At 37.7% G+C, this 16,195-nt stretch overlaps 1 protein-coding gene across 1 annotated transcript; it reads right to left on the bottom strand.

Annotated features, from left to right (window-relative positions):
* Positions 1 to 1,465: 1,465 nt before the first annotated feature.
* LOC110477476 (carbonic anhydrase 3) lies at positions 1,466 to 15,942 on the bottom strand. The gene is made up of 7 exons (XM_021543270.2): positions 15,862 to 15,942; positions 14,813 to 15,010; positions 7,833 to 7,951; positions 6,908 to 7,000; positions 5,997 to 6,062; positions 4,979 to 5,134; positions 1,466 to 1,938 (listed from the first exon to the last, which is right to left on the bottom strand). The coding sequence occupies exons 1-7, from the start codon at positions 15,905 to 15,907 to the stop codon at positions 1,819 to 1,821; spliced, it is 798 nt and encodes a 265-aa protein (XP_021398945.1). The 5' UTR covers positions 15,908 to 15,942; the 3' UTR covers positions 1,466 to 1,818.
* Positions 15,943 to 16,195: the final 253 nt, after the last annotated feature.

Below are 16,195 nucleotides of genomic sequence, written 5' to 3' on the forward strand. Positions count from 1 at the left end.
ACACTTTCTTTTGAGAGATTACTTCAACTTTTAAGTTTCCAAATTAATAAACATGGCTCTGGAGGATGAGGCTTATCTCAGCTGCATTTATAGCACCCAGACAGCTCCTCTGCAAAGTATGACTGGGAAGCCACCATATCATTAAAAATCCCTGAGATTACATGTTCCACATTTGCAATACCAAGAATTGCAAGGAAAAAAAAAAAGCCTACTCTAGGATATGCAACTCAGTTTAATAAAGGTACTTATAAAACAACCTACCTTATAACTCACAACAAAAAACCAATTTTGGGAAATCAATTTTTGCTTCAATTTTCATTTTTGTAATGAAGGAACATAACCCCTCTCCCATCAACCAGATCAAGAATGTCCTCCTGTCCCTTAACGTGGCAGCCAAGAATCCAGTCACTGCTTTGCATTTCCTGAGCTCAATTGCAAATTACCTTTCAGTTTACTAAGTTTGGATACAGACTGAACTTTTCCACTCTGCAATCAACTTGTGAAGTTGATTCATATGATGTTGCAAGAAAGCCTTTGTCAGAATAGAGATGATACTACTAAAAGCATAGATGTGAATGTCTCAAGGATGTGGCTATTTAGGTGTCATGTAGTTCAACCAAGTAGCTTAAAAAGATATTACACATCAGTTTCTATAAAGATATAATACAGAGGACACTGACAGGTCTTTCTTTAAAATTTTTACTTTTACATGTTTCTAAATAGTAAAAAACTACAGAACAAAAAATCTTAAGTAAATGTATTTATTGTTATTGGATTTTTTAATGCAGAAATAGCGTTATTTCAATTTGAGGCTTACAACCCTGTTTCATTGTTCTTTGTGCCAAAACAAGAAACAAGAACACGTTGGTCAGTTGCATTTTGATTAAGAGTCCAACTGTGGTTTCCGATGTTTATTCACAAACTTCATTGATAGCCGGATTGATTACATTTGTACATGAAATGAGAATTTGTCTTGAAAATAATTAAAAAGACTAAGGACTCTTCTTATTTTAACACCCTTTTAAAACAGAAAATCCATTTGCATACATGAATAAAATATATACGAAGGATACAAAGACCAACTTCACAAAATTTATGTCACCTTGACTGCTACAATATTAAAATGGAAATTAGTCTTTTAATAAAGGGAACCAGTTGTGACACAAAAAGAAATAGCTCTTCCCCCTTCCAATAGTTTTAACTACATATAACTCAGTGAATACAATTTTCAGAACAGACCTCTGTTTCACCTGTACATTATTTTAAGAAAGTCTAAGTATAGCTCTTTATCAGTGATTATAACACAATCTCCTATCCTTTCATATTTTACGTACCATAGACGAAAAGAGTTTATAATTTCCAAGAATGCTTTGTGAATTAACTGGTGCAGCTCAGAGCTGGATATGGATAATGGTGAAAACATCTACTGAAAAATATGTCTATAATGGTGAAAACAATTACTTCTCTTAACTGAAACCTCTTTAGCGTACTATCAGACAAGTATCAAGGGACATTTGCACAGTAGGAAACTGTCCTGTAATTATTAGTAGCATCTTCTTTCTTCCCTTTAACTATTAACAAAAGCTAATGTTAAAGCAGTTATGAAGAACCTAACAGATTTTCTATTTCCATTTTAACAGTAGGATTTGCCTAAATAAATGCTATCCTCTGAAAATGAAATTCTGATTCCACAACTCAAGTTTCAGCCTCCAGACATACATCTGGAGTTCTGTGTAAATGCAGCAAAAGACACAAAACAAAACCACCTCTTATTTCTAGAGGTTGCCTCTCTCAGAGCCACCCAACAGGAGCCAGGTCCTAGAGGAATGACGCGCTCACCATCCTGAAATACCGCGGCTGAGTCGGGCGCCAGTTATCAACCAAAGGGTGATTGGGTTCGTTCTCAGCATTCTTGGAGAGGCTGCGGAGCTTTGCCATCTGCAGAAGAGCAAAAATTGAATTGATGGAAATCCTTTGGGATCAAATCTACAGCCCAACAATTAAACTAAGGAGGCTGGTACAGCTGGAGAAAAAAAGTCTCCTTCAAAGATGTGAAAATGTCTTTCACCCCACCACCACAAGAACTGTACTCTGTTCTTTTCCTAGTGATAGGCTTAGGAATAGTCAAAACAGAAAAATGGGTCCTATTTGAACAGGATTGCAAAAAATAGTGTCATTTACGTATGGTCTACAGAACTGTGTACAGTCACAGAAGCTGTGGGAAGCACTCAGAAAATGTGAATACAGCAGCACATTCTGTAATAAACCTCTCCTACTCTAATCCTGCCTTAGTGCCTGATTGTTAAAAATCCTTTAGAATTACAAGGTTTTAAAGCTGAATTGTTCATTTCCATGGGTGGTCTGCAGCAGAAGACATATTTTGCTGCAGTTACACAAGAAGTTCATTATAAATAACAGGAACTGGAATTTAAATCTGGATAGTCTTGGTCAAGGTTTCAAATAGTTTGTAAACAAGGTCTGCAGCTTGACTCTCCTTGGCCATATCAAGGTATGTTTCCTTTTTTGAGGGATGCCTTATGAAGAGTTCTGCCCATACTCGTCAAAACTCATTTAATACTCTTTCTCTAGTGCTTTCTGATTTTCAAAGGATGCAACATGTATACAGATACCCTATATTTATTTGTTGTCACTACCACCCACTACTCTAGACCCAAAGTATATCAGCTGTGATTCAGACACTTGAACCTGTCCCTGTTAGAATGACTTACCATGAAAAGCAAGCTTACATTTCCCATGTAAGCTTGAAAACATAGCCCCATGCAGAGCATGCATCACCTTTGTTCGCCAGGAGATTCTATATTCAGATCTACTTTTCAGTACAGACTTCAAGTCCAATACAAGCAGAACTTCTGACTAGGTTGTAAAACCTGTGTTCACTTTGATTAAATTTGTTCCAGTTTATGGACTGAGCTAGCTCAGGCCTCTCAACATTACTCTTCACTGAACAGCTCAGAAAAGCCAGACATCTCAGGCTGCCTGAACAATGATGAGGTCACAGTTATAACCAGCATAATATACATCCAATGGATTAATATTCTGAAATTAAATTTCAGATTTCAGATGAAGAATAATTTGTATAGGAAGAGATGAAAATTGTTCATCAGTTTTGTTAAAACTGATAAATTTCAATTGGAGAAGAAGAGTGCTGGAGTTTATTATTTGTGGAAGATCTGCTCTACTCAGTAAAAAACCAATATGCATTCAGGCTACGATTACATAAAGATGAAAAAATTAGTCTGCAATTAGACAGAGTTATTCCACAGTTAAATTCCTGTTCTTTCATTAAAAGTAATCTGAGCAGCTAGGCCACCCACACTATATCTCCCTGGGATTTCTGGTGAATTGATTTTCCTGCAGAGCACTGATTTGCAGTGACTGCACTTCCCCTTGTGGCTAATATATGGTTACCATCTGTCTGCAAAAGCATCCAAGAAATCCACTGCAAATGCACACACACTTAAAATAATCACTATTAATGAGGCTGCCATGTACTACACTGTCTAGGATTAGAAATAATTGGCAACACAATCCTCTTATGAATACATTATTTAAAGTGCAGGCACTCTGCAGTGAGGGAATTATTTCTATTGTATTTCTAGACAATATTTCACACACACTGCCAATTCTGCCTTAAAAGCAGCTACCTCAGGGTAAGAGCCAATGTCTCATCTTTATGCTGTAATTTCATCTTTAACTTAAATGTTCAATTTTTCCTACAGGAGGGATAGTTGAAGAACAGTCTCTATGTTACCTAAAACTCACTAATTTTAGAACAGCTGAAAAAAAGACCATAACCATAACACAACTGTAGTAAAAAACTCTTTTCATTAAGCTGGATTAATAATGTGATTAGCTATTTCTTTAAAAATGCATTTAAAATCAGAGATGCTCAACAATGGCTACACTTTTCCTAATATAATCTGTAGCTGATCTTCTGTAATATAAACATCTAAGATGATTCATTTTGTGGAAACCAGTCAGACCATATTTGTATTTTTAACAAAAATACCCACTTTAAAATAGCCCCCATATTTTAGTTTTTGGATGGACAAAGAAACAGAAGGCAGAACAATTCAATAAGCTCTGAAAATTAAGCTGTAAGTTATATGAACACATTACCATATTTCATCTATTGCCAGCTAAGGTTCTCATCATACTGGAGTTGTATTACTTAAAAGATAAAGAGGCATTTAAATACAAAGTACTAGAAAATAAAAATAATTCCTTTTTGTCATAACATGCACATCAGTGAATACACTAAACACATTATCATCTTGAAAACTTAAAATGAGAAGTTAAATATCTAAATATAATACCTACATAATATGTCAGTCCCTTGATTAATATTCATGTGCTTTGTATCCTGGAGCCTTGAAATTTATTGTATTGCATAATTAAAGTCTGTTGACCAGAGGAATAACCTCAGGTGAGAAAACTGACTTGTGTGGTAAGAGTAGAATCATAGGCTGAAATGTGCTGAAAGAGGGCATTCAAATTCCTGTAAGTGGATTGGGGGGAAATTAGAAGAGGAAATTAACAAGACATACTTCTTTACAGTAAGTGACCAAAGAAGTTTTTGATAAACAATAAATTATAGATAGCTGATGTTGCTCCAATTTGTGAAAATTTAGCTGGTATGCCTTCCAGAAACAGGTAACAAGCATTCAATTCAACACTTCCAGCTTGCACAGGGCAGACAGAATCACCAATCCCATTACATTTGTATTCTGATAAATTATGGTTTTGAAAGAAAACCCTGACCATCTACACTGTGGTATGTTTTTATTGATTTTAAAAGCTCTGTGATGTCTGTGGGCTTGAACTACTATACTGTTGTATGTGAGACAGTTCTTCGGCTTTTAATCCTGTAATTTCTCACTAATCCAATTACTGTTTTCCTTGTAAAAAGAATAAATTCAGGTTATTGCATGTAAATAAAATGAAGGGTGAAGTTTACCTGGTCTGAACTGACTATGATGGGCTCTCTAAGAATAATCCAGGTAACACACTCTTCGCAAGGTGGAGTAGTGACAGATCCATGGTATGTCCAGTAGTCATGAGATTTAGGGAAAAGAATTGAAGGATCAAAGTTTGGAAAAGGAGCATTTTTCCCCTTTAAAATAAAAACAAAACCACAAGAAAACTAAACAGAAAACTCTTCAACAAATCTAGCCAAGATTCATTTGCAGCTCTGTTATTTTAAGAAACAGGGAGTGACTCAGCTACTGTAAATGTGTGGACTGAGGATATAATGGTACAGTGAGACAGGGGGACTGAATGACCCTCACAGATGGGCCCAGAGAAGCATGGCGAAACAGAAAACTCCATGATGCTGCTTCCTGTACCTGAGCTAACTCATGTGAAGTGGTGTTCAGTACCAATGTGTTTCACTCATTTCTGTGCAGAAATATTTCTCCTTCTGGCCTCCTTTCTTATGGAAATTCTTTCTCTCTATTGAATATTGCATTAGGTCACCATATAATAAAGTGAGACAGGTACTACTTTTACAATATTTGTGCTAATAACAAGCAAGACAGCCTATGAAATTTGAGATTTATCACATAATTTTATCTAAGACACAGATGTCTAGTCAAGTGGCATTTCCAGAGATCCATTAGGCAGCCTATGTATTAAGACCAAATGGACCAATTTCTAAATAAGCCTTTTATTTGGCACTGCCCACTGAGGCAATAACGTTCCATGCCTAGCTTTTAGGTGAGCAAAGATTGGGGAAATTAGTCATTTTCACCAAACTCATAAGCCCTGCTTAAGTCAAAGAAGGCTCATATATAAATGGAAAGACTTTTCATATTAAGGAACAGCTACTCATGGTTTTATTTCCAAATATATTCTGGAAATGTTGCACAGCAAAATTTGAAAACTAGGAAGTCAGACATTGTTATTCTTTTTTTTTTTTTTTTTTTGTCCTGAGACTTTGAGCAATCTTCCTATAATGAAAAGCCCAACATCATTACCTTTGTTTTGATAGCATTTATTTCTTCAAGAATTCTCTTCATCTCTGGTTTGGGAGTTTCCCCTACCTGTAAAGAAGAAAGTGTGAGCTAAGCAAGGAGTTCTCCTTGTCCAGGTTTCTTCTTTCTCCTATTTTTCTATATGAGCACCTATCAACTATAAAACTATGAGCATCTATCTAAACATCTATCAACTATAAAATTATAATGCATTAACCCAACCTATCAACCCCACCAGCTTGATAAACTATGTTTTCTGTCTGTTACCTCTGCCTGTATCCCAACAGCTATTATGATAGGGAAGAAGGGAAGGGAGAAATTGTATCAGTACAGAAATTTTAGCATAACAGGTAATTTCACAACATAGATTTCATAGTCAGATATATTTTTTGCAATTGTTGATCTCAAAAAAGACATCCAGCTTACTATCTCTAGTGCATATCAATTAAACAAGAGATAGCAACAGCTAATATTTCAGGCTGAGACTGCATGCCCCTAAAAGGATTTTTAAGAAAGGATGGCTGATATGTATTGCCTGTGAGATACATTGTTTGAGAGAAAGTTAATGAAAAACCTAGAAGAGATGCATGCCCTTGAAATCTGTCCCCAGTTAGCAAAAAAGACAGCTGACTGCTGTTGGTCAGGGGGCCACTTCTGGCACATGTCCCCATTCCATGAGCCACATAGTGACACAATAGCTGCAGGGACAAGTGTGTGTAGTTTTGGATACCACTCGAGATAATATGACTCATGCTCTGTAACTTGAAAGGGATACATTACTGAAAGTCAACCCCTTCAATGTGGTAGGATCCCTAGAAAATATACCCACCAGAGAGTTTTGCTTTTTTTTGACCCCTCTAAGAATAGAAACTTCATAGTATCAATGCAAAGAAGGGTTGCATGCTTCTACTTACTTGCAAAAATATGGCCAAAACAGCAATCCCATCAGTTCTTCTCTTAGCATCAAGGTAATTACTGTATTTGGGATTCCAGTGTAACAAATGCAGCTTAAAACAAAGAAAAACACGTAATAAAACCCCATTACTCAACATCAAGCCATCAGAAGGTTGAATTTTACAGTTCTTCACATAACTGTGAGTTTGAGGCAACAAGGAATGATAATGAGGCCTTTCAAAAAAGAGAGAAAAAAGGGACAGCAAAGTCATCTAGTAGTTATATCTAATTATCTAATAGCATAACTATACTATTTGCTTTAAAATAAACTATAAATATCTGAATAAGAAATTGAAAAAAGTAACTGTAATCTTGTCTTTAAGCTGAAGAAAAGTTGCTGAAGTAATCAGGTAGACCATGAAGTTCAGACATCATCTACTGATATGTGATTCATTTCCATTTGGCATTTGAATTACATCAATTCTATCAAAGAATCCCTATGAATATCATTCATGTATATTATTAGTCTACATTTCTCATTTTCTTTACAATCCTAAGGTGCTAAAGAACCAAGGTAATTAATTCTTCCCACCCCTTTCTATCACTGCAATTTTATACTTCTACTATAATTCTGTATTTTCAGAATACTGTAAGTTTGGATTGCATCTGAGTAATTCAGTCTTGCTGTGCTGTTTCACACCACACTGGTTTGAGAACATGGAAACCTTTGTTTCAAACAGAATTTTTCTTTTCTCCTGCTGTGAGAATGACTTCAACCTGATTTATGTTCATAAGAATCAATGGGAGTAAGAATAAGAAGGCACAGATAAATAAATACAAAGAACTCCCAGAAAAACCAAGAAATTACAAATTTTGTCCCACCAGAACAAGAGTGTCAAATTTTATTTTACACCCTGTTTTAAAGCAAGAAGTGGTGAGTCTTACCTCTCCTGCATACCTCACTCCGTTCACGACGTGCTCCGAGCCGTGGTCGTCAGACGAGCCCCAGTGGAAGTGCAGCTGCCGCAGCCTGTAGACTCCTGGAAGTGGCCCACCTCTCAGCACTGCAATTGATAATCTGCAACAGCATCAGACTCAAGGGTCTCCCAATTCTTTCAAATGAAACACATATCTATCTGCAACATTTACTTGTGTATTTACATATTTGGTGTACTGAAGCTTTATGTTCTGAAAATCTGAACTGATTTTAGCCACGCGTCAGGCAACCACCTTCAGCCATATGCACCTACAGGCAGAGGAGAACTTTTGTGTCTGGGCTTCCATTACAGTCACTAGAGATCACTGATTTAATTCAGCTGCATGAATGTGCACCTAGTACTTTCTGGAATAATCCAGAAATATCTGGACAGGACTGAGAGATCTGGTCCAGGATTTGTGGAAGAACTGTACATCATAAACCAATATCTGGAGGCAAGGGGAAATAGATTAGATTATCAAATATGTCACAGGATGCCTATGTTTGGGTAACTGAAGTAACCCCTAATCAGAACAGTCAGGTCTCTAGAGTAATTCTGCATGCCTTAAAGCAGACACTCAACATACAGTGAGCTGAATTGCTCTCTGGATTCCTTGAACTCCAACTCTGTTGCCTCAAACAGCAATTTAGATATAACACACCAACTTTTAAAATCCCACAATAAAACACCTAAATTTAGAGGTCTTAATCTCCCCCAAATTGAATCTGGATTTGCTGATGTGAAAGTACACAAATATAACCACGATTAAGATCAACTACTGAAGTGCTAGATGATAAATTCCTAGAAAATACTACAAAATTGTGTATCTTATTGCAGGCTATGACTTAATTGTTTAACGAGTTATGAAATCACTGATGCTGCTTCTGCTCTAATGGCTGCTCCCTCCAGTTATGGAATAGGAGAAAGAATGTAGAAAATAAACCAGAAAAGCAAACACTGAGAATGCAAGCTATTTTCCTAAAAAAAAGTCCAGCCAGTGATGAATGATATCTAGTTTTCTAAATAATGTTACTATTTATAAATAATATTGTAAATGAAGGTGGTCTATTTGAAAGAATCAATGAAGTATAAAAATGTATTTACATTCAGCAAGATACTCAATTCTCATTCACTTATTTTGAAGATAGAAGTTATAGCATTCCTATAAAAATTTCTGCAGTTCTCAAGAACTGGTCTTTATATGCCAGAGGAAAATATCCTTCAATCTGAAAATAATTAAATCCATTATCACTTCAAGAAATACAGCACTAAGAGTTGAGGTAGCTGTTTTTCTCAACAAATTCATTTTACTTCTTCCCACAGACATTCATAACTGTGGTGAATACAGTCAGGGTAAGAGTAGTAGCTGACAAGGCCATCAATTCTCCATTAAAATAGATCTGTAAGGCCAAGTAATCCTCTTTAAGGTAAAAGTATGTAATTATTTCCACTGATGGGCCATCAGCAGACATTTTTGATTGGGCATTAGGTGAAGCTCTGCATCATCTCATGCCAACACATTCCAGTTTCACTCATCTATAAATAGGCGGTAACTTTTACCTAGCACACGTTAAGCAGAAAGAATGATGCAAACAATATCTCCTGAAGGACAAAAAAATATTTCCTTTCTTTTAATTACAAGAGTGCAGTATTAAACATATAAATACATGAAATGACAATGTAAGTAAATTAAATTTTCCTGCATTTTAAAAAGGGAAAAATAAACAAAACTGTTACAATAATTAAGTTATCTAATATTTAGCACATTAAAAATCCCAAATTATGTCCGCATAGCCCAAAATTAGTAAGGTTTTTTATTTTTAAGCATGTGCTTTGGAACTTAAATTCTAAACGTATCTTTATCCTATTGGGCTTTAATACTATGCAAATAAAAATGCATAACCACATAACAGAAAAAGAATAAAATAAAAGTTTATAAAAGAAGAGATGGTATCTTAACATTTTTTTCAGCAATGCCAGTATATATTATTCACATGTAACAGGGATTTTTTCTGATAATTATTACACAGGAAATGTTCACCTTAAATATCTAAGAGTAATGGCAGAATTACCAAAATGTAACTCCCTTAAACTTGCTGCCATTAAAGTAACATGGCCCAGGTACAGGAATATGCAAACCAGCTCAGGAAGACAGCGGGAAAGACCTATTCACTCCTTTTTTGGTGCCCCATTATTGCAAACTCTCACCCCATTGCTCAGCGACTGACTCTAAATGAGTTTGCACACTACCCCCAGTGACCCATCAGCGCCTGATACCAGACATAAAAATGTTCACGTCTGTCTTGCCCAAATTCTTGCCCCTACACATCCACAGTGAAGAATGATCTATCACAGAACAACCCTACATGGACACACACATGGACATCTACTCTGGAAAAAAGCTCACCTTTTATTTGCTCTGTCATCAGCTGAGCAGCATGAGACAAAATGGGCTAATAAAAGAAGGGGCTTTTTATCACTTTCAATGTAATCACTAGGGCAAGTGTTGCACAGATGGATGCAACTAAGGCAAGAAAACCCTGTCTCTCACTCTGGGACACAGGAAAATGAAGGTGTCTTGCAGTTGAGTGGTGATGGCTGCTCCAGTCACTTTACCTTATTGAGGTAAAGTGCCCTTGACAACAGAAGAGTGACAAGCAGCTTTTCAAATATGTGCATCCACTTGCTGAGCAGCTTCCATAGGGGTCTGGTTGTTGAATCTGTGCTAGTGTCAATTGTCATTTGCCCTCACTACAGTAAAACTGGTGAAGTTATCCCTACACAAGTGTCTTCCCTGTTTGCTGTAAAGGCAGGTGAAAAAGCCCACAGAGAACAAAACAGACTCATGAGACCAGGGTTGTTTATAAACGTGAAAAGAAATGACTGTGCTAGGGAGATTTATGATCTCACATCCTGCCAAATCCATAAAATGAACTGGTAAACCTCAATGAAATTAAATTAGTAATGTACTACTATGTGACAATTGAAAAGACACATTACCTTTGTTATGCTGCTTCCCAACAGAATCTAACAATGCCGTACAGAAACCACAGCTGTTTCCCATCAGTGTCACATTTTAGAAGTCATAAAAAAGCCTCTGCTCAGAAGAGGATCTGAAATCGTCCAGCTAACTGCAGGGGTAAAATGTGTTACCTAAAAGCTTTTGGAACTCAAATTTCTGTTCTCACTAAAATATTCTTTAAGCAAGCACTGAATAGATATGCAGCAGGATTATGTTTGTTTCTATTTGAACTTTGTACTCGTTTAGGGACAGACTGGGAAAGAGAAGTGTTAGACAGAAGTCTGTCAGCCTGCCACCCACTCTCACCTACACTGTAACACATCGTTGCCAGTTTTGTGCCCCCAGATCACAGCCTGTTCATCAGTGAGCTTCCAAATCATCCTCATTTGTGATCTGTGTGGCTGCCTCACCTCCAGGAGCAGAAAAATGACAGTCCTCTGTGTAGCTGCAGCCTCAGCAGGCCCTTGACTAGTCTAATTAAAAGTCAAGCACTTTTAATTCTAACAATGGAAATTCCAAGTTAACAGAAGCTCAAATCCTAAATTCCCTGTACCCAAGTACAGGAGTTCTCAATACCATCATGACAAATGACAGATGTGTTGTCATACTGAAGGAAGAATTTTACTTTGCTGCCTTTTGCCTTATGTAGTACAGCCATTGAGTGGTACCACAACTGCAAAAGTACTGGGATTTAGTGGTGCTATTTTTGTAACAGCTACTGATTTTTTCCAGTGTAAATACAGCAGACAAAATGTTAAGTAACATTTTGCAGGAATCAACCAAAACTGGAATATGTATGGACAGACTTCGCCCTGGTTTAATTAAAGTTACTGGGATTTGTCCTCACTCTGTAATAATCAGTGAAAAAATGTATGTTTTATTTACCAGAAGTTGATAATCAAGATTTCATTTGCAAAAATAAATGAGATTTCCCACAAAGAGGTATTTGAGAAAATTCTGGCCACAAGCCCTAGTCACGCTAAAAGAGCTGATTAGCAACAAGCTCCAACTTCTTACAGTAACTGTCTCTACATTTTTTTTTTTTTGCATCATCCACTTTCAAAGCCACACATTTCATTGATAGGAAAGATTCTGAAAACAGCATCAAGGTAAGCCTGTAAGAATGTGTTCCTGCACTGAGGTACTCCAAACCCTTTAATGTCACCCATCTGAAAGCCAGTAAAAGAAGAAGTAGGAATCTGTTTGGCTGATGAATGTCCATAGGAAGTGCCAACAAAAACAATAAACAAAGAGGGAAGATGAAGGCAGGTATCAATGAGACCTTAGTGTATCTCTATCCAGTTGCTCTATCTGGGTCCCATTACCAGACTTTTGTATCTTTACTGTTTCTCAAGCAATCAAACACTCTGGTGTAACCATCTAACCAAGGTATCACAACAATAGCCAGAGTCACTAACTGTAAAGAAGTTATATATCTCAAGGAACATCATAACAATAGTCCCACCAGCAAGAAGCTCTCAGGACACTTCTCTGATATGAATATTTTATGAATTTTAGAAATAAACAGATTCTGATACTGGAAATAAGATTTCAGTCCTAATTCAAACCAAAATGGGTCAATGCTGGATCTAAAAGAATATCTGAATTGCCAAGCAGGCCAAAAAACATAGCAGTGGTAGCCTGCCAAAGTACCCAAGTTTTGGTTTATTTTACTGAGACCAGCTACCTAGAAGGTTTGATTTCAGCTCACAGTTCTTTTCCTAATTTTCAGACTCCAGCCCCCACCTGCAATCATTTTACAATGCATAAGGTTCAGCTACACGAATACAGTAAGACAGGAAACTGAATCCACAAGAATCCATTAATTTGTATGGATAGGCAGCAGAGACATGATACTGCTCCTACAGCAACTCCATCTGTCAGCAATGTCAGCATAGCTTTCAATTTTGTAGCAGATTTTCAAAGTCAATCAGACTTTATAAGTAGCTGGAAGTAAATTCTCCAATTCCTTCCATTAGGCTAACCCAAAACGTAAAAGTAATAAGGCCTTTTTCAACATAATACCTGAATTACATTGGATGACACTCTAATTGCTTGAATTTAAGAAACTGTGCTCAATCGTGAATTCTACAAGTGTTCTTGGCAGGATACACAATGGATGTAAAATTTGGAGCCATTCAAAGTAATTGATTTTATCATTCACCTTGGCAGTTTTTTCAGCAATCTGTTTTATCCAAATTAATGAAAATGTAGACAGAAGTACAGATATGGGTATAACCACTATAACTGAAAAACTTAGGAAAATAAATGTTTCATTTTCTGGTTAACTCAGAAATAATTCAGATAGACAGAGTAATAGACACATACACAGATATAGAGAGAATGAGTATCTTTGTCCAAAGGAATAAAAGCTTCATTCCTATATGATTGTTATTGCATATGTATGTTTTGTGCAGCTGGTGGTTCTTTCACATAAAAAAATAAGCCATTGTACATATCTTGAAAAACTGAAAATGTGTTCAAGTCAGTAGGAGTATGCACAGTGGAATTTGTCCTGCAATTAGCATTATATTAGAGAAAGAACACCACCCACAGACTCTGCAGGCAATGGTATAACAAAGGAGACATAACAACAAACACTGAATATTTCTTGACTTCAAAGAGTTGATATATACACCTACTTTTTTTTGCAGTGAGTCGCTTTTTATTTCTGAGATCAAAACACAATAGTTACTGAGCAGTTCATCTGAAAAAAATTTTAGAACATTCTGAAACTTTCTGTTTTTTTGTGGTGAGTGTTGCACCCATGATGTGTCTGGATACTCCCATTCAAAATCTGAGTTATTTTAACAATACTTATACTTTTATGCAGAAGATGCAACCATTGGTATATCTAATATACCATTAGATAATATAACAAATATATACCATTATATATAATAATGGTATATATATAATATACCATTATATAATACAACAAATACAACAGATGGTAAAAAATGGTAATAGTCATGGAGATCTCACATGCCACAGCTACATTTCTTTACTTGTGTATCATTTTATTTGACATTGATATTTTAATTCAAATAAAAATGAAAATTCCCATCTTGCTAGAAAAGTTACAAAACTCTTGACTGCATAGTAATTTGTGAGTTTTGACAGCATATTGACTAGTCCAGCCTACATACATTTTGATCATGAAACATACATGAAACACAAATAATTAGTTAAAAATCCATTAAATTAAATCAAATCCACATCCATATATACTTAACATGAAACAATCTATTAGTAAAATTTCTCCTAGTAATTACAGCTGTCAGTCATATAGAAAGTGTAAGTTTTAATGCAGGTAAGAAATAAGTCTGTACACTGTGTACTTTCATATCTGCAGGTGGATAAAAGATTCTGGACATTACACCTGACACAAATTTTTCAGCCCTATCATCTTCATTAAGACAAAACCTCATTAATGCCAAAAAGAGTTTCAACTGATTAAATACTCTGACTTTGTGGCAATATCTGCCTTGTTACTTCATTTATCACAAATTACATGAATACAGTTTTTAAATATTGTAATTTAAGATGTTCTGCTGGGCATCTCCAATATGTAAAACGGAATTCAGTTCTCACAGATAAAGCATGGGCCTCCTTCATTCTGGAAAGCAACACAACTGCAATGACTGTTTGCAGCCCCAGAAATTTATCTTACACCTTAATTCACCCTGTACCAAGTTTCTTTGCTGCTCTCTCCATTCCCTGGAATTTTACCTATGAACTTTAAAAGAAGTCCTAGACCTTGCCAGAAGCAGCACAGGGTACCTGGTCAGAGAAACCTGTACATCACACACAGGCAGTACAGAGCACCCTTCCAAGAGCCTGAACATTCAGAGCAGGCTCTTCCATGCAAATTGAGAAACAGTCACTTATATATAATGACAGTTAGAGATGAAAACAAAACTGACCTGATCTATCGAATGAATCATCAAATACAACTCTGCAGGTTTTCCCATTATTGAGGATAGTCTTAGCTGCACCGGGATCATAACTAGCAAACCATGGTAGTAGAGAACTATCATAATGCACGTCTTTGTTATTGATCTCAATCGGTGACTGATGACGTCCTTTCGCAAAAGGGTAATTTTTGTGCCACTGATCTGGTCCTACAAAAAAGTACAGAGAAGTATCATAAAAATCTTTTCCAGAGAGATATGAATTATACTTGTTACAATTAGCACAAGCTTGGCTTTCGTTAAGTATAGAACATCATTTAAGTGCATTAGTAAGTAATTGCCTAGTTGTTATTCATGCCTTGTCAAGAGTTTTGTTGTATAAAAAGCAACCAGATTGATTTCTAGCTGGAATACTGGATACTTCAAGTCCTCCAACTGAACCTAAGCTCTTACAGCAACCTCAACACGGACTATCAAGAGAGTGATAATATGCCAAGGAAGAAAACCAGAAGTGTATACTCCAAGTTCAGCAGTGGCTAGGAATATGATGGGATATACCCAAATAATTCAAACGTGGCACCATGTAGCCATATGGAACCAGAAAAGGCCACTGATCCCTGGACACGCCAAGAATTTGAAACGTGGATTTAATTATCATCAAGATTTTGCCAAGAAGTTCATGTGGAAAAAGCCTAACCAATGCTGAACTGTTCTTCCTGCAGCAGGAACAAGAGACCACCAAGACCCAAGCCCTCCGTGCAGGCGGGGCTGCCGCCCAGCGCTGCTCTTCCTTCATTAGGGCTATCCTAAGCCGGATTTTATTGCTATAATTTTAATTTACATTAGCAGCAGGAAAACTGACTTTATTTAACTCAAAGACCCCCTGCCATTGACCTCTCCTTCCGCAGCTTCGCCGCTTCGCGACAAGCGAGCGGGCTCGGCCGCGCCCCCGCCGAGCCGCGGGCGCGCCGGGAGCCGCGCTCCGCCAGGCTCCGGGAAGCGGGTCCCGCTCCGCCCGGGCTCGGCGCCGGGGGGCGCGGCCGGGCGCGGGCCCTGCTCACCGTTGTCGCTGTCGTAGCCCCAGGGGTAGTAGTTGGGGTTGATCATGGTGCGGTGCCGGCGCCGCGCCCCAGCCTCTGCCGGCGGCTCTGGCAGGACGGCGGCCTCGTCTCACGGCGGCTTTTTATAGACTCCCGCCAAATCCGCGCCCGTCCCCGCCGCCCGAGGCCGGGACGGCGCCGCGGCCGGGGGCGGGGAGAGCCGCGCTGCCTCCCACTGCCCGCCCGGCTCCCGCCGTCCCGGGAATGCGGGGGAAGGAGCCGGCCGGACAGCGCCGGGAATGCCGCGCCAGGGGAAAGGGCTGCCACCGCCTGCCCCGCCGCCGAGGAGATGGGG

Source organism: Lonchura striata, chromosome 1, assembly GCF_046129695.1.
Source record: "Lonchura striata isolate bLonStr1 chromosome 1, bLonStr1.mat, whole genome shotgun sequence".
NCBI lineage: Eukaryota > Metazoa > Chordata > Aves > Passeriformes > Estrildidae > Lonchura > Lonchura striata.

What these genes read in the sequence shown, in the direction of transcription:
- LOC110477476 (XM_021543270.2), bottom strand. Translation starts at nt 15,907, where the DNA reads ATGATCAACCCCAACTACTACCCCTGGGGCTACGACAGCGACAACG. An exon ending in TGATTCATTCGATAGATCAG is followed by an intron (nt 7,952 to 14,812) that starts GTCAGTTTTGTT and finishes TATCAATTGCAG; the next exon opens with TGCTGAGAGGTGGGCCACTT. An exon ending in GAGTGAGGTATGCAGGAGAG is followed by an intron (nt 7,001 to 7,832) that starts GTAAGACTCACC and finishes CTTTGTTTTAAG; the next exon opens with CTGCATTTGTTACACTGGAA.